A 17803-nucleotide genomic window follows, 5' to 3' on the forward strand; every position below is an offset into this window, starting at 1 on the left:
CTGATGTTGGGAAAGATTGAGGTCAGGAGGAGAAGGGGACGAAGAGGATGAGATGGTTGGATGGCATCACCGACTCAATGGACATGAGTTTGAGTAAACTCCAGGAGTTTGGTGATGGACAGGGAGGCCTGGCATGCTGCAGTCCACGGGGCCGCAAAGAGTCAGACACAGCTGATTGACTGAACTGAACTGAACTGATATGAAGAGCCAACTCACTGGAAAAGACTGATGCTGGGAAGATTGAGGGCAAGAGGAGAAGGGTGCAGCAGAGGATGAGATGGTTGGATAGTATCACTGACTCAGTGCACATGAATTTGAGCAGACTCTGGGAGACACTGAAGGACAGGGGAGCCTGGCATGCTGCAGTTCAAGGGGTCACAAAGAGTTGGACATAACTTAGCAACTGAACAATAGCAAGCAAAAAAACAGATAAATAAAAGTAAGACACCATGTGGAATAACACTGCAATGGCTGACACAGTAAATTCAGTCTTTTTATTTTCCATTTCCATTAGATTCTTGGACAGACACATATGAGCATGACATTAAATTTTCAGTGTGGAAACCAGCTTAGCATGGCTTTACGTCAGATGCATCCGTTTTCCAGAAAGCTAAAGAACTGTGCTCTGTTTGGGGAGAAAAAATAAATAAATACTCTAACAGAAACAATCATTTCTTAAATTTGTTAAATAGCCAAGCCAAATCAAACACATTTTATAAACATGCAGAATAAATCTAATTAGATAAATGAAAGCGTTCCGTGTGAGGTTTAAGTGATTCAAGGAAACATCAGGGAAAAGATAAAGCAATCGTCTCCAAGCGAGAAAATGAAAGGTTCTATATAATTCTGACACTCAAGATTAAAAGAAAAAACTGCATCAGCCCTCTATTTATTCCCCAACGTACCCGCAGCACTCAACTGTCTACAGACTATAGGGGAGAGCAGCCTGAAGAAATACAGTAACCAGCTCTGTCTGACTTTTTAAAATGTCTGCTAGTGCTTTTTCTGCCAATCTGTACTGGGATTACCTGTCAGCTTTAATATGTAACATCGCACCAGGGCTCTGCTGTGTCCTGAACAATAACAATTAATGCAGTGCACTTCTAACTGTTTCAATCAGAGTGAGAAGAACGGTCACGCTTATCATTGGGCACTCCCTGTGTGTCACGTGTGAGATTTCGAACCATCACTCCGTGTGTCACGTGTGAGGTTTCGAGCCATCAAGCGTATGAGGTGGGTATCGTTTGCTGGCTCTCATTTCCTCGCTCTCATTTCCTCCTCTGTCTCCAGCTGCCCACTTCTCAGACCTCTCTCTTCCCTAATCTGCTCCCAGCTGTGTCCTCTGCCAGCTGACTCAGGGCTGACGACATTCTAGAAGCCTCTCTAAACCCAGATGCAATCATAGCTTCAGCCTCTGGCTGGCTCCTCCTTTGCGGCAACAAAGGGATTTATTTAGACCTGAAACTAACGGCTTAAATGCTGACCATTGTGCTCCTTTATCTCACACGAACTCAAAGTCACCTTTCTTTCAATGTTTTGCTCTAATGAACACTTTTCTCTAATGGGTACTTTTCAAACTCTGGGAAGTGTCAAAAGAGGGACAGAAATGTTAGATCTGTAAACCAACAACCATTGACTTGAATTACTTTGTAATTTGGGGTGAGTTCATTATCATTTGGGCTCAAGAGGTGGTAGATATTACTGCTCAATATTCCGTTCAGTATCATTATTATTATTCATGAGTAATCTGGAATGATACCCCATGGCATAATTTAACACTCATCAAAGAAAGCCACAATCCTGACTGAGTTTTAAGGAAAAGAGTCGGAAGGGAAACTGGAAATGCCAAATGCAGGTACTGCTTCATCCTGCTGTTTCCTCCCGTCCAGCCCTGCTTTTAAAAACCCAGTGGCCAAACTGACATGGCTTCTTTTAGTCAGTATGTGTCAATAGTAAAAGTACAGATTACGATTACTTGACTGCTAAAAAGAATGAAGTAATGCCATCGGCGGCAACATGGATGGGCCGAGACAGGGTCACACTGAGCAAGTCAGACAGAGAAGAAAAAGCATCGTACAGCAGCCCTCACGGGTGGAATCCGGAAAGAAACGGTAGAAAGGAAAGCACTCACGAAACAGACTCACAGAGGCAGAGAAGGAACTGACGGCGGCCAGGGCGAGGGGATAGGGAGGAGGGATGGTCAGGGAGTTTGGGATGGACACGTACACACATCTGTGTTTAAAATGGATAACCGACAAGGACCTCCCGTGCCACACAGGGAACTCTGCTCGGTGTTCCGGGGCAGGCTGGATGGGAGTGGCGCTTGGGGCAGGATGGATACAGGTGTATGTATATGGCGGAGTCCCTTCGCTGTTCACCTTAAACTATCACAACATTGTTAATCGGCTATATCCCAATGCAAACTGAAAAATTTTTTTTAAGTACTGATTATGGCCAGGGCAAGGGAGATGCCAGCTGAACACTCCAGCATTAAACTCACCCTTGAAGCATTTGGGAATTTCGATGGTGCCGTCTATGCACTGGGCATCTTCTGTGTAGCTGCACTTCTTTTCCTTATTCTTGCAGAAGAAAGAAACTTTTTGGCCGTGCAGCATTCCATTCTTAAATCTGTTCTGGATAGCTACTCTCTCTCCTTCGTATATCACAGTAGCTTTTTTAACAGGTAACTTACAAGATGCTGAAAGAGACAATATTTGTAGTCAAGATGGGACTTCACTTCCTCTTTCTCAAAGAGAAGGCAACATCAGAACCACTGGGTGAGCAGGCCTGAAGCAAAAGGCCCAGAGGAGGAGACTCTGAGAAGGCGCACAGTGAGTAGCCCCGGCGGCTGCCAACTGCGGTTCTCTCTCAACAGGACCGTGAACCATCATTTCCGAGATCACCTTTTCTCGCCCTGGAGTAGCCACGTGAGAGGTCAGAGCAGAAGCACCAGGTGCTCTGCCTCCCTGGTGGTCCAGTGGTTGAGGATCCGCCTTGCAATGCAAGGTCGGTCCCGGGCCGGGGGAGACCCCCACAGGCCCCAGAGCCCGTGCTCAGCTACAAGAGAAGCCGCCGCAGTGAGGAGCCTCGCGCCCCGTCCGGAGTAGCCCCCGCTCGCTTCTAGTAGCTCTCCCTTCTGGTAGCAACTAGGGAACGCCCACGCTGCGGCGAGGACCTCGCACCGCCAGTAAATAAATAAACCGTTTTTTTAAAAAAAGCGCTTCTCCAGATTCACAGATGGAGAGAACAAACGTACGGTTCCTGAGGGGGAGGAAGGGGGTGGGAGGAGTCCGGAGACGGGTTGCCGCAAAAACACTGCTGGTACTTTGCATGCGATAACTAACGAGAACCTGCTGCACCGCACAGGGGAGTCCACTCAGTGCTCCGTGGCGACCTGATGGGAAGGAAATCCAAAGGAGATGTGTGTCTCCGTGTGGCTGATGCACTCTGCTCCACAGTAGAAACACACAACATCGTAAAGCAACCATACTCCAATAAAATGGTTTTAAAAGACACTGCTGTTGCAGGTAAGCCTCCCCTGCCCACTCAGCTCCCATTCACTGAACGGGCGCACCCACCCCTGAGCCAAGTGAGTGTTGCTGGTAACAGCTCACAAGTGCTCCCTTCTCGGAAAAACAGCCTTCAGCCACAGGGAGCCTCCTCTCCCAGGAGAGCGTGCACATCAGCCCGGGGGGCAGGGAAGTGGGCAGCCCACAGCCTGTGCAGACTCACAAGGGGATCAAGAGGAGCAAGTCCCCTCGCCTCTCCATGGGATCAGTGGCCCTGTCCAGAGCCCCCCGGGGGACTAAACTGACGTTACACTCTAGCTGAGCCCACATCCTGGTCCCAGACCTGGGCTCCACGTCTGCAGCAGCGGCATCTCCTGGGGACCTGGCAGAAACTAGTTCTCAGGTCCCACTCCAGACCCAGCGAAGCAGCGACTGTTTAAACAAGCCCTCCAGGCGCTTCTGACGCACAGTGTCTGGCTCCATCCTACCTGCCTCACTCTCTGTTTCCTGAGGCTCAGAAAATCAGCTGTGTTTGAATCCCTGTCTCAGGCCCTGCTTCGAGGGGACCCCAGCCTAGTCATTCTCCATTTTGCCCAATTTCCTTCCAGCCCACAGCAGCCTGAGCAGAAACTCAGTGCGCACCTGCCGCTCTCTGTGTAAGCACGGCACGGGCCAGACCAAGGAGCGATGATGCCAAGGGAACCAGCTTCTCAGCGAAAAGATGCCCCGAGTGATGAGCCTTCCGGTGAGAGGTCCTGGCACGGAATCAGGCCAGGTTCAAGCTGAGTAAGCGGGGAAACAGGTGCAAGGGAGGCCCTGAGGCCTAAGGCGTGGAGAGAGGAGCTATGGTTCCTGACTGAGTTCCCAGCCTCGTGTCCCCATACTCATGGTCCATACGATCGCCTGTTGCCTGTGTGTAGTTAATCACCATTTCCAGGAACTCGCTTGACTGTGTGGTGGGTTTTGCCCAGTGAGGAGTCTTGACCAGAACAACGCGAAGCAGGATGGTCACTGGCCAGGACGTAAAAGCAGCTGTAGGAAGCCCACACGGTCTTCCACCACGTTATCAAGGCTTTCGCAACGGAAACGCTTGCCTCATGCAGTCAGGAGGGGCCTCCTGGTGGCCCAGCGGTTGCGAACCTGCCTTCCGTGCGAACGGGGGCCGTGGGCCTGACCCCTGTTCAGGAGACCGAGAGCCCACACGCAGCAGGACAGCTAAGCCTGCACGCCAAGACTGCGGCGCCCGAGAGCCGATGCTGAGACCCGACCCGCCAAAACCAGACAAATGAATGGAGCACGTGGGTTTTAAATCTCAAACAGGCTCGCTAGGCGTGAAGCTTCCCGTGTTCATGTAGATCCCCGCAGCTGTGAAGCAAGTCTGAGAAACAAAGTGGAGAGTGATCGGGACAGGGACACGGCACGTAAAGGAGGCTCACTGGATGAGTCTGGAGGCGGCTTGAGACCTTACCCATAGCGCATACCTTTGCAGCTGGGCTGTGCAGACCAGTTTCCGAATTTGCTGCATTCTACCTCTTCCGGCCCATCCAGGGAGTACGTTTCATGGCAGCCAAACGTGGCGGTGTCCTTGTAGAAGAGCACTGGATTTGCAGGGTAGTTCACAAACCCATTGTCTGGTCTTGATGGGAACGGGCATCTTACTTCTAAAAAGTTTAAGCAATCAGCCGTGTTAGCATAAGCAGAGCGGGGCCCGGTGATTACCGAAGAGTCACGAGCTCCTCTCTTAAACCAGTGAATCACTGGGTGATTCCTGTGATTTCCCCTTTATCTGATCCCCGTGAGACCCTGGGTGTTAAAATAGAAACAACAACACTTTGAAAGTAAATTAATGAGTTACCACGTTCTTCGGGCTTTCGTATAATCACAAGGTGTTATTTATTGCAAACTTCTTTTGCACACCGTCTAAGATGGTGGATTTGAATGAAAGAAAAGTCTGTCTCTTTTAATCAACAGACCATGAAATTAAAGCACAAAGATTCCCTCCATGCACAGTAGAACACTATTATTTGGATTTTAAATGTTAAGCCTAATTCTCATGATCGCCTTCAGACTATACAAGAAGCCAGCACGAAATACGAAGAGGAAGAGCGGCGCTGCTCCCTGGCCTTCTTTGACCGAAATCCACACCCCGCTTTGCCCTTGTTGCTGATCAGTCACTAAGTCTGTCCAACTCTTTGCGACCCCATGGACCGCAGCACGCCAGGCTTCCCTGTCCTCACTATCTCCCGGGGTCTGCTCAAGTTTATGTCCATTGAGTCGGTGATGCCACCCAACCATCTCATCCTCTGCTGTCCCCTCTTTATCAAACTGCAGAAAACCAGGCTGGATGGAGGGGCACAGAGCTTCTGGAAGGCAGTTTAATGCGATGGTTCAAGGATACAAAATCTAGGGACTTCCCTGGTCCAGTGGCTAAGCCGTCATGCTCCCGAGTTCTACCCCTGGTCAGGGAACTGGATACCACGTGCTTCTACTAAAAGATCCCACGTGCTGCAGCTAAGACCCAGCACAGCCAAATAAATAAAATGGATTTTTTTTAAAAAGAGTACAAAATTCGAAGTTGGACTGCTTGGATCAGTTTTGGTTCTTCCACAAACTGAGTGCAAAGGAGTGTATGAGTCTATAATACAACTAAAGAGAAACAGTCCATGGAAGAAAAACTTTTCCCTGTAGAAGAATTCCAGGTAATAAATATCAAAGGACAGACAACACGAGAAAGCCGCCATTTTGCAACCACCAGTGCCTCAGCTGACCGAGTCCCGGGTTATCTGAGTGCTCAAGAGCGGGTGTTCACATAGCTTCAAACTACCACTCACAGGGTGCGTACTGATTCCAAAGAGGAAGAGATGCTCTTTTTTACCAAGAGAAGAGGGGTGTGCCCTTGACCACAGGACCGCGTCACAGCCGACAGTGGCTGGCTGACACCAGTGCCTCCTGCTGAGAGGGAGTGCGTTCTTAAAGAGCGCCGACTTGAGTCTAATCATGAGTAAATAAGCAGCCAACTTCACATTCTGGAAAGTTCTAAAGACAGCCAGCACGCACTCTTCACAAACATCAATGAAAGACGACTGCCAAGGCAGAGGGTCATTCCTAACTACAGGCCTGCTGCTGCCGCCAAGTCGCTTCAGTCATGTCCGACTCTGTGCGACCCCATGGACTGCAGCCCACCAGGCTCCCCCGTCCCTGGGATTCTCCAGGCAAGAGCACTGGAGTGGGCTGCCATTTCCTTCTCCAATGCATGAAAGTGAAAAGTGAAAGTGACGTCGCTCAGTCCTGTCCGAGTCTTAGTGACCCCATGGACTGCAGCCCAGCAGGCTCCCCCATCCCTGGGAGCACTGGAGTGGGTTGCCATTTCCTTCTCCAATGCATGAAAGTGAAAAGTGAAAGCGACGTCGCTCAGTCCTGTCCGAGTCTTAGTGACCCCATGGACTGCAGCCCACCAGGCTCCCCTGTCCCCAGATCCTTGAGCCGAGAGCACTGGAGTGGGTTGCCATTTCCTTCTCCAATGCATGAAAGTGAAAAGTGAAAGCGACGTCACTCAGTCCTGTCCGACTCTGTGTGACCCCACAGACAGCAGCCCACCCGGCTCCCCGTCCCCGGGACCCTCCAGGTGAGAGCACTGGGGCAGTGCCATTTCCTTCTCCTAAAGGAGACCAAAGAGAGGTGACAACTAGACACACGTGTGGTTCACGGTTAGGTTTCACACAGAACAAAACGTGTGTGTAGAGGAACTTCTGGATCAGGTGGGGCAATTTGCATATGACACGAATATTGCTAATTGCATATAATTGTTTAAATTATTATCATAATTCCAAATATGTTAAATATCTTGGGCACAGGGATAACATAGGAGAATCTCATTGTTATTAGGACGTTCGTGCTGCTGACGTGTTCACGGGTGAGTGTCAAGATGTGTGTAACTTATCATCAGAAGATTCAGGGGAAAAGCATGTCTATAGAAAGAAAGGGAGAGAATGTCACAACACGCTGATGGCTGCCGTATCAATGTCAACAGCTGAAAATAAGAAGAAAAAACACCCATGAAGAACCCTCTACTTAGGACTTGGGAGGATTAAGCGAGATGACGTATGCGTGAACCGTGGGAGACCAGTGCCTAGCCCTGAGCTACGTCCCCCGGAAGGTGCTAGGGATTGGGAGTTGTAGGAGCCTCCCTGTGCCGCAAGGTGCTTCTGCTGGAATCATTCAGCAGGCGTCTGTCCTACCCACCACGCGAGAGGGTGACAGTCTTTAGTGTCAGTCCTCGTGTGCCTGATGAATTCTCTAACCTGCCTGCTCATTATGCGGGGGACAAATTCAAAGACGGTGATGGGGCCTCCCTGGCGGTGCAGTGCTTAGGACTGCATGCCCCACTGAGGACTGCATGCCCCACTGAGGACTGCATGCCCCACTGAGGACTGCATGCCCCACTGCAGGAGGCATGGGCTCGATCTTTGATTGGGGAGGATCCCACACGCCGCATGGCCAATAAACAAGTAAACAAATATAGCAGTGATGATCCCAATTAAAGGACTAGGAATTTCCATATATATTTGTAAATCAAATATTCTTGTGATTCTTAAATTTAGGTAAAACTACAAAAGCTTATATCGATCTGATTGCAACCCAGCGTTTCACTTTAAATCTCTTGAAAGTAAAGTGAAAGTGTTAGTTACTCACTTGTGTCTGACTCTTCTTTGCCTGTAGCCCGCCAGGCTCTTTGCCTGTAGCCCGCCAGGCTCCTCTGTCCATGGGATTCTCCAGGCAAGAATACTGGAGTGGGTTGCCATTTCCTCCTCCAGGGGATCTTCCCAACCCAGGGATCGAACCCAGATCTCCTGCATTGCAGGCAGATTCTTCACCATCTGAGCCACCTGGGAAGCCCTAATCTCTTTGGACTTCCCGGGTTAATCCAGGCGTCTCTTCCCCAACCTCACTGTAACATCCAGCCGTCCATGCTCGCGCCCCGTTCTTCCCTGCCCCTCCTCCTGGCTCCCCTCCTGTGGCATGCCTGCTCTGTCCCCCACGTCCTCCTGCCAGGAGCTCTCCCAGGCTGCTCCAGACTGTCCTCACCTTGAGCAAGAAGCCAGGTCTCCCTCATCCGGCGCCCTCAGCCCCAGGCACAGGGCAGAGGCCATGGTAAACAGGGTCATTCAGAACCCTCTGGAGAGCGGAATCCGCAGTCCTCTTCGGCAGAGAGGCCCTGCGCTCCCATGACTGCGTTGCAGCATTGTTGGACTCACCCCTGCATTCTGGCAATTTCGTCCAGTTCCCATGTTCCGTGCAGGTGATGGTGTCACTTCCAAACATCGCGTGGTGTGGCGAGCACGTAAAGACTGCCTTGCCGCCATAGAAGGAGTTGTTCCCAGCCAGCGGCTTGTAAACGCTGAGATTTGCAAACTTGGGTATGGGTGGTGGAGGGCAGGTAATAGCTGAAAAAAGAAAGAATTGTCATTTGAATGAAAATAGCTGAGTGATTTAAGTTTTGCCATCGCTGGTTTGCCTGTTACAAGACCATGCTGCTTAGGTGACCAAACGTCTTAGAACAAAATGCTACCTTGAAGACACTTCTCGGAGTCAGAACTGGTGAAGGACCTCACCGAGCCAGCACCCTGCAATAGGTGCTGATGACAGCGAGTCGCTGTGACGCCTGAGTGACCCCGGGGGCTCGTGCAGGTCTGTTTGCTCCCACTGAATACCTCCCGCTTTTGTACTCTCCCAGTGTGGCGCTTGTACAAGTGGCTTCACTCAGGGACTCAGAAGTGGGTTGTCATCCTGACCTAAGTGATCTAGTTTCAAAGCTGGGCTTAGGGTGTGTCATTCCGAAGGGGCTGCTTCATCTTCCAGAGTAAGAGACCAGGATGGGGCTTCCCTGGCGGCTCCTTCGTAAAGAATCCACCTGCCAATGCAGGGGACACGACTTTGTCCCGGATCCAGGAAGCTCCCACGTGCTATGGAGCAACGAAGCCGGTGTGCCCAGCAGCCTGTGGTCTAGACAGAAGCCCTTGCAAATGGAAGCCCGCGCACCACAATCACGTAGCCCCCACTCGCCGCAACGAGAGAAAGGCCTCGGCAACGACCAAGGCCCAGCGCAGCTGCGAGAAATCAATCCATGAAATCATTTTAAGAAGGTGAGCAGTCCCAAAAAGGTGAGCAAGCAGCTCAGGGGGCTGGGACTGAGGGGTTTCAGGGTGCAGATCTCGTGTTGATAAAACCAGGAACGTCCCAGGCCAACCGAGCGGCCACCCTCTTAGAGCGGGACCCAGAGACTCACGGGCACAGACGGGAATGTCTGGGCTCCACTTTCCTTCCTCAGTGCATCTCGCAGAACTAGCTCCTTTCAGATAAAACCTGCGGAGGGAAAATTGAACCCATTAAATCCCAGAGTCATCCACCCCCGGCACCTCAGATTTATCTCCATCGAGCAGAGCTGTAGATGGATGCCGTTGGCTTCTTTTCCGTCCTAGAATACTGTTTTCCGGAGAGGCTTGAACTCCTCTAAGGCTCAGCAAACCTCCCGGCCTGGGGCTGCAAGGCACTTGCTGAAGCAGGAGGGGGTCCCGTCACCGCTGGGAGTGGAGGCCCACCCTCCCCTCCAGTCCCCAGACGCCTGGTCCCCAACCAGCTCGTCTGGGTAATGGCTTCCAATCCAAGACTCACCTCTTTTTCGGGGATCACAAAAGTGAATCACACCAAGTAATCTCTAATACTCATTTTCTGAGAGCCTGCTGGCCCAAATGCCTAATAACAATGCTGTCTATTAACGTTATAAATGTGCCATTGTCCCTGAAGACAATATGTTCAAGATGACTCATCAATAAATTGGTGTTTCAGTTGAAAAGACGGCATTTCTCTTCCACACACAGCATTTCTTAATCTCTAACCATAAAACCAGGATCCTCAGTGAAATTTTGCCTCTTTCTTCCCAGGGAGGTGGTCCTGGTGAGGAGGAGGGCGTTTCTACACCGTCACCCTCAGCCTTCTCCGCAGAATTCTCTTCTGCTGTGCGCTCAGTCGTGTCTGACTCTCTGCAACCCCATGGACTGCAGGCCGCCAGGCTCCTCTGTCTATGGGATTTCCCAGACAAGAGTACTGGAGAGGGTTGCCATGTCTTTTTCCAAGGGATTTCTCAACCCCAGGGATCGAACTCGCGCCTCCTGCATTAGCAGGCGGATCCTTTACCACTGAACCCAGGTCACAGTCCATCAGATTAGCCTAAAGCCCAAGTCTAACTACCAGAATACTCTAACCCCCAGGCCAAGATTTGGCCCGGAGATTATAAAGAATTATCACCCAGCTTCAGTAATTTCAATGTGCACCTCATATGAGTAGCTAATCAGGTGCAGAAAAATTAGATGGAGCATCGGCTTTGTATTTCACTAACTGCTGGATTCTCCACCCCACCCCCAACCCCACTGTGGATTTTTATTCAGTGATCCGTATTCAGCAAGTCCAGCCTAAAGACTAGAAATAAAATAGGGGCTGGCCTTGATGTTCAGCTTAAGGGGTCAGGAAGTCCTTACCCAGTGTGGCAAGAAAAGCTGATCGTGTTGGGATACTCAAACGTTGTATAGCGTACCGTTCCGTTTTCTAAGATCCCAGCAAAAGGACATACTCTGGCTGTGATTTAAAGATAAAAACATCAATTTGTAGTTACAGAATTTCCTGTTAAAATGAAAATGTTTAAACTCATTTCTATCTTTTGAGCCAGTGACTCTACTGATAACTATTCTCAGAAGTTAACTCAAAATGATCTGAATGGCGCATGCGCCGAGGCGTCCGGTGCGTTCTTGCTTCTTGTTCTGCCGTTGTTGCCGTTGCTGCTGTTGTTGCTGTTGAGGGGGTGGGGCGTGCAGCTCGCAGGATCTTAGCTCCCAAACCCGGGAGAGAACCCCTGCCCCCGCAGTAGGAGCACAGAGCCCTAACCCCTGGCCCGCCAGGGAGGCGTCTGCACCTTATGACTGTTGGTCACAATGAGGAAAACCCAGCCGTCCAACTGCGACTTTGCTGTGGTTGTTTAGTCACTCGGCTGTGTTCCAGGCGTTCTCGACCCCATGGACTGTAGCCCGCCGGGCAAGAGCACTGGAGTGGGTCGCCGTTTCCCTCTCCAGAGCATCTTCCCGACCCAGGGGCTGAACCTGTATCTCTTGAGTCTCCTGTGTTGGCAGGGGGGTTCTTTACCGCCGAGCCGCCTGGGAAGCCCCGTAATGTTATAGATACAGTATGCATAATATTGTCTGTATGATGTATAGCGCTGATTTAATATAACATGTCTGCATTTTACTAGGAATGTGATTCGTAAAGTCAGATCCGCCTCTCTTTCACATCTGCAGTGCCCCCCCTCCTTGCATCACACCGAGTCTCTTTTCAAAATCGCCCAGAGCTAATTCCGGTTGTTGTGGTTAATTCCCAGCTGACCTTTTGTGACCCTACGGACTGCATCAAGCCAGGCTCCCCTGTCCACCACAGTCTCCCAGAGTTTGCTCAGATTTGTGTCCATTGAGTCAACGATGACGTCTAACCAGCTCATCTTCTGCTGCCCTCTCCTCCTGGCTTCTAGCAAACAGCACTGACTGTCCGCAGTCTCTCCTCCCATGAAACCCACCCCCACCGTCCCCCGCCCCGCGGCTCTGCTGGCCTTCTGCACCCAGAGCTGGACGAGGTCGGTCATCTGCCCACCATGTACAGGATCGGAATGAGCGGAGAATGTGTGGAAGGAGGCCGACTTACGCATGCATTTCAGCGTGTTGATGGGCCACATTCCTGTGAGCGGGCACGTAAACCGCCGGATCCCTCCCCGGGACACATAGCCCGGCCGGCAGGAAAAGACTATCTGCTCCCCAGGCTCATAGGACTGTTTCAGTGGAACCACCGTGGAAAACGGCAGCTCGTCTGGCTTGGGGCAGGCTGAAACAGGACACAAAGCAGCTGGCTGAGAAACCCACATCTGCCTTTTTCAGTTTAGCTGGCCCACACCAATGAAAAACGTTTAATGCTACCAAAATACTTACACTGAGTTTTGCTCCAAATACTTGACACATGCCGTACCCCAGCTAATCTCCTCTCCAGCTTTTAAAGGAGGTTAGATGTGTTATCCCCATTTCACAGGCCAGTAAACTGAGGCTTAAAGGAGCAAAGTATCTCACCAAGGCGTTTAAGCATGGCTCCATCAAACAATGAGCACCAATCCAGTCTCCCCAGCATCCACCCTAAAGAGAATCTAGCTAATCCCTATGGGCCCCTGGCATTTACCAGAGGGTTGGGGACGTGCTCAGTCATGTGCGACCCGTCGTGACCTGCCAGGCTCCTCTGTCCATGGGATCCTCCAGGCAGCAATACTGGAGTGGGCTGTCATTTCCTCCCCAGGGGTCTTCCCACCCAGGGATCAGTCCCCCGCCTCCTGCCTTGGCAGGCTCCTTACCACTGTGTCCCCTGGGAAGCCCAGGACTGGAAATTATTATTTTTTTTCAAAAGCCATGTGTACTTACTTCGTCCTGCGATAGCAACATGGCAGAGAAACCCCGACAGCAAGATGAGCACTGGGGGGAACATTGCGGGTGGGTCGCGCCGACGCCGCCAGAGTGGCTTTCCTCTCCCGAAAGGAGAGCTGTGAACACTGAAGTGCTTACTTATTAACCATCTGGGGGTGTACTTTTATCTCTGTAAATAGAAGATGAAGGATCATGGTTCGAAAGGAACTCCAAGCCTACCTTCTTTAATCATTTACTTTTCATCTTGGTGGGTCTGTGTGAAATCTTCATGGACCGTTTCTGTCTTTACCGCACTTATGCTAACGGTGCAGAGCGGCGCATTCCTCTGAGACCATCCTGGTGGCTCCAGATTGCCCGGCCTCTGGTCCAGGCTGCCTGCTCTCCATCCTTGGTGTGTGTGGTGGTGGCTGGAAAGCCCAGAGCTCCAGCCCTGGCCTCGGCATGTAAACTGAGGACCATCACTCACTCTGGGGCTTCCTCTCCCCACCTCTGAAATGACATTCCTGGCCCCAGGTGCCTGGTTCTAAAGAAAGCTTCACAGAGGCTGCTGCTGCTGCTGCTGCTGCTGCTGCTAAGTCGCTTCAGTCGTGTCCAACTCTGTGCGACCCCATAGACGGCAGCCCACCAGGCTCCCCCGTCCCTGGGACTCTCCAGGCAAGAACACTGGAGTGGGTTGCCATTTCCTTTTCCAATGCAAGAAAGTGAAAAGTGAAAGGGAAGTTGCTCAGTCGTGTCTGACTCCTAGCGACCCCATGGACTGCAGCCCACCAGGCTCCTCCGTCCATGGGATTTTCCAGGCAAGAGTACTGGAGTGGGGTGCCATTGCCTTCTCATAGAGGCAGCGGGGATTTTAACTCCTGAAGCCTGAGCTCGGCGTCTTCTCTCACAAACCGAGGGCTTCCTCTTCTGCCTTCGGTAACAGGACCCTCCTCGTATCTGCACTGTGCTCTCACACCAGATCAGCACAAAGTCCTGCTCGTCCATGCTGAAGCCTTCTCTGATCTGTCTCAACAGACTTCTAGCTCTGTTTGGGGGACTGGAAGATCGATGTAACATTACAAGTGTGGACGCTAAGAAGCTCAGGAGAGCAGGAGAGGACGGGCGGGTGTCAAGTATGCTCTCGAGGACCTAGAGGGGCCTCAGGACCCTAGTTCTCATGTCGCTCACTCTCAGGGGCCGGCCACACACGTGGACAATGGCTAGACAGCATGTGAACAGAACGCTGTCCGCGGTCGCCGGAGCAGCCGGGTGGAGGTGGGCCCACTAGAGAGAACCAGGTGTGCGGCTGCGATCAGTCACGCGGGATGCCTGACTCGCCCCCACCAAGCCCTCCTATCAGGGCCTGCTCGAGGCTCCCGCCTCATCTGCAGGAAAGCTTTGCCGCTCCCTTAACTGATTCTGGGTCTCTGCCAAACTCGATGGCGTCTGACTGCCTTCCGATAGCAAGCTCTTGAATAAACAGCTTCGCCTGTTCTCATCTGGGTGACGGTGTTTTATGCCCAAGTCTGGAGTTCCTGCAGACACATCGGTTTGAGACATGTTCTTGGCAGACAGTGACTCTTGAGCGAAGCTAATGAACGTGGTGTTCCGTGGCGAGGAGAGCGGTGTGCTGCCGCCAACATAACACAAGGCTGGCCCTCCCTCTCTCGTGATGGTCACCATCTTCTCGCTCTTTCACACACACACGCACACACAAGTGCACCCACGCACACACACGCACATACACGCGCACACACTCCAACTTCCTTTTCTTTTTTTCTTTCTCAGTTTTTACAGTATTGTGATGGTTTCGGCCGTGGAACAACGTAAAAGCAGCCATACTTATAAATATATCCCCTCCCCGCCCTGAGCCTCCCTCCCTTCCTGCCTCTAGGTCGTCACAGCACCAGGCTGGGCTCCCTGTGTTTTGCAGCAATTTCTCCCCCTCTATCCACTTTCTACCCGATAATGTATCCATACTGATGCCACTGATATGGCCATTGCAGGGAACAGTATGGAGAATCCTTAGAAAGCCAGGAATAAGGCTACCATATGACCCAGCAACCCCACTACTGGGCATGTTCCCGGCTACTCTTCTAAAGAGAAAGACGCTTGTTTTCTAGATAACCCACAGGCTTGGGGTTATTGTGGAGAATCCCTTCAAAGAGTGGAGAAGAGAGAAAATGAATGAAAAGGGCCAAGGTCCTGTATAATAAAGAACTGAGGTGGATGGAGGAAGAGAGAGAGAGACCTGCAGGCTGGGTATTGGGAAAAGAAAATTTGGAGAAGCTTGAAATTGGGAAGGAAACACTTTTTGGCAGCAGGTGCAAACCAAGTGCTGTGTCTGTGCGCTTAGTCACTCAGCTGCATCCGACCCTGCGACCTCACGAACTGTAACCCACAGACTCCTCTGTCCATGGGATTCTCCAGGCCAGAATGCTGGAGAGAGTTGCCATGCCCTCCTCCAGGGGATCTTCCCAACCCAGGGATCGAACCCAGGTCTCCCACATTGCAGGCGGATTCTCTACCACCTGAGCCACCAGGGAAGCCCCAAACTAAATGATGAGATTATCATAAAAATGCTTCTTTGAGTCATTGACAACAGCTCCTATTTGCCAGCTACAGAACTTTGGAAAATGATGCAAAAAACAGTAATAGCAGGAAAATGAAGAAACCACTAAATCCAAGTTAGTTCGAGAGCTTTGGAGGAGAATCACGTGGAGAATCATATTTTTCAGCTAATAAAAATTTCCTTTCTTTGTAAAATAAAATACAAACATAATGGATGGTAATCTACAATTTATAAATTATAATTATTATTGCTATTAATTCTAAGTGCCTCACCACTTGAACATGTCAGAATTACAAGATGTTCCCAGAATCTGCACAGACACACACACGGGTCCAATGAAAAGCCTTGGGATAAGCCTCAGGATGAGAGGAAGTCATCTGTCCTCCAGTCTGCGATGGGTTTTTGCTGTAACTTTAGCCCAGCTGGGTAAGGTGTAGTCACGTCTCTCTTCCTTTCCATATGGTTTAACTCACACCCCAGTGCTAACTCAGTAATATAATAACCACAGAGCCGACTGATAATTGATGTTAAATGACATTTTAAAGGCACATTTAAACTTGCCATTAAAGTTTAATTTGGCAGAGCAAATGGAAAGACCATTAAGACAAAAATCCAAGGAATTTTGACAAATCAAGTGCCTGCTTTGTGCTGTTAGGGTTTATAATCATCACCAAAGAGTAGACAGCCCTGGGATTTAATGTTGCGCGTAGGATATAATGTTTTCTTAACCATGAACAAGAATACAGAGCTGCATAGACACTTGGGTTGAGGAATACAGGACAGTATTTGTTTCACAAGAGACATAGGACCTTGCACTTAAAATTCTTAATGACTTGGGGGGTGCGTGAAATAGGTGAAGGGGATGAAGAGGTACAAACCTCCACTTATGAAACAAGCAATCCATGGGGACACAGCAAAAGCACTGCGGCTGAGAATACCGTAATTACTCTGCACGGGGGCAATCATCTTGTAAGGTGTGCTCACGGCAAATCAGCATGCAATGTACCTGGAGCTAGCCTGATGTCATATATCAACTACATCACAATTGTTTAAAAAGGGGAAAGATTCTGAACGACTTTATATCCTTTCCTATTCTCCTTTGTAAATTAACTAGCAAGACCTAGACTCAGAGCCCAAGGTTTTGTAATCCTGAAATCACATTGCATCACATGTTCAAAAACTTTGTTTGCTTCACAAGCAGAGACTTTGACCATAACATCAAACATTTAGCAATCGTTTAGATTTTTTTTTTAATTTTGCAAGTTGTCTCTTTCTGGGTTAAGAGTCTAACTACTATTCAGCAGTAAGCCCTCAGTGGAAAGACGCAGGTGTCTTTGCTCCATGGTAGCAAAGTGGACCAGGAACTGGGAACACATTCACAGAGAGGCTGAAGGCACTTGTCTCAAGCTTCGTGGGCGTGGCCCCGTGTGTCTAGAAATGCCTGGTTAGCTTGTGTCTGCACTGAGACATCTTTGGGCAAATTCTGGGATCCCCTGCTTGCAAATTGCTTTCACCTTGTAGCAACTAACATCTTTGTGCGCATAGGTGCCTGCTCAGTCGCTCAGCCATGCCTGACTCTTTGTGACCCCAAGAACTGAAGCCCACCAGGCTCCTCTGTCCATGGAATTCTCCAGGCAAGAATACTGGAGTGGGTTGCCATTTCCTTCTCCAGGGGATCTTCCCGCCCAGGGATGGATCGAACCTGTGTCTCTTGCCTCCTGCATTGGCAGGTGGATTCCTTACCACTGAGCCACCAGGGAAGCCCCAGCTAGTATCTTTATATCCTGCAATTTGTATTTTTATCTAAAGTGGTTATTCTTAACGTTGGATGCACAGTATAATCTCCCAGACTGTTTTCAAAAAATAGAAAAATTGAACAGAATTTCTGAGGGGACAGTCCAGGCATTGGGCTTTTTAAAGTCCCAGGTAATTATGACTGCAGTGGGGGTTAAGACCCATTGATTCGGCATGCCAATATTTACCTAAGCTCTACTGATAAGGTTCTACCACATCATCCTCTGTCTTGCCAACATGAGGTTACCTTTTATACTTTCTATAGCTTGTGACTCCTTGATCACCTGTGAGTTACTTCCTAGATTCCACAAATTCAGTTTTTCTTTGGCAAGTATTTCCCAAGCCTTTATTAAGCTGTACTTGGCAGCTGGCATTGGAATCTCAGAAAAACGCAAGTCTTGACCGTTGTCCCCAAGGAATTCACAGTTTTCTAGGACTGAAATACA

The 17803-nt window shown here is 50.1% G+C and overlaps 1 protein-coding gene across 2 annotated transcripts; it reads right to left on the reverse strand.

Annotated features, from left to right (window-relative positions):
- Positions 473–13134, reverse strand: APOH (apolipoprotein H). Of its 2 annotated transcripts, XM_005694476.3 has the most exons (8): positions 13010–13134; positions 12252–12428; positions 11045–11141; positions 9796–9872; positions 8765–8953; positions 4991–5170; positions 2501–2698; positions 473–625 (listed from the first exon to the last, which is right to left on the reverse strand). In XM_005694476.3, the coding sequence occupies exons 1-8, from the start codon at positions 13071–13073 to the stop codon at positions 570–572; spliced, it is 1038 nt and encodes a 345-aa protein (XP_005694533.1). In that variant the 5' UTR covers positions 13074–13134; the 3' UTR covers positions 473–569. The 2 variants fall into 2 exon arrangements, with proteins under 2 accessions (XP_005694533.1, XP_005694534.1); XM_005694477.3 differs by lacking the exon at positions 12252–12428.

The sequence above is a fragment of the Capra hircus genome, chromosome 19, assembly GCF_001704415.2.
Source record: "Capra hircus breed San Clemente chromosome 19, ASM170441v1, whole genome shotgun sequence".
Classification (NCBI taxonomy): Eukaryota; Metazoa; Chordata; class Mammalia; order Artiodactyla; family Bovidae; genus Capra; species Capra hircus.

Coding starts and splice junctions, on each gene's coding strand:
- APOH (XM_005694476.3), bottom strand. CDS start 13,073: ATGTTCCCCCCAGTGCTCATCTTGCTGTCGGGGTTTCTCTGCCATGTT. Junction 8,954..9,795: donor AGACATTCCCGTCTGTGCCC/GTGAGTCTCTGG, acceptor TTCTTTTTTCAG/CTATTACCTGCCCTCCACCA. Junction 2,699..4,990: donor TGCACAGCCCAGCTGCAAAG/GTATGCGCTATG, acceptor TGTCTCTTTCAG/CATCTTGTAAGTTACCTGTT.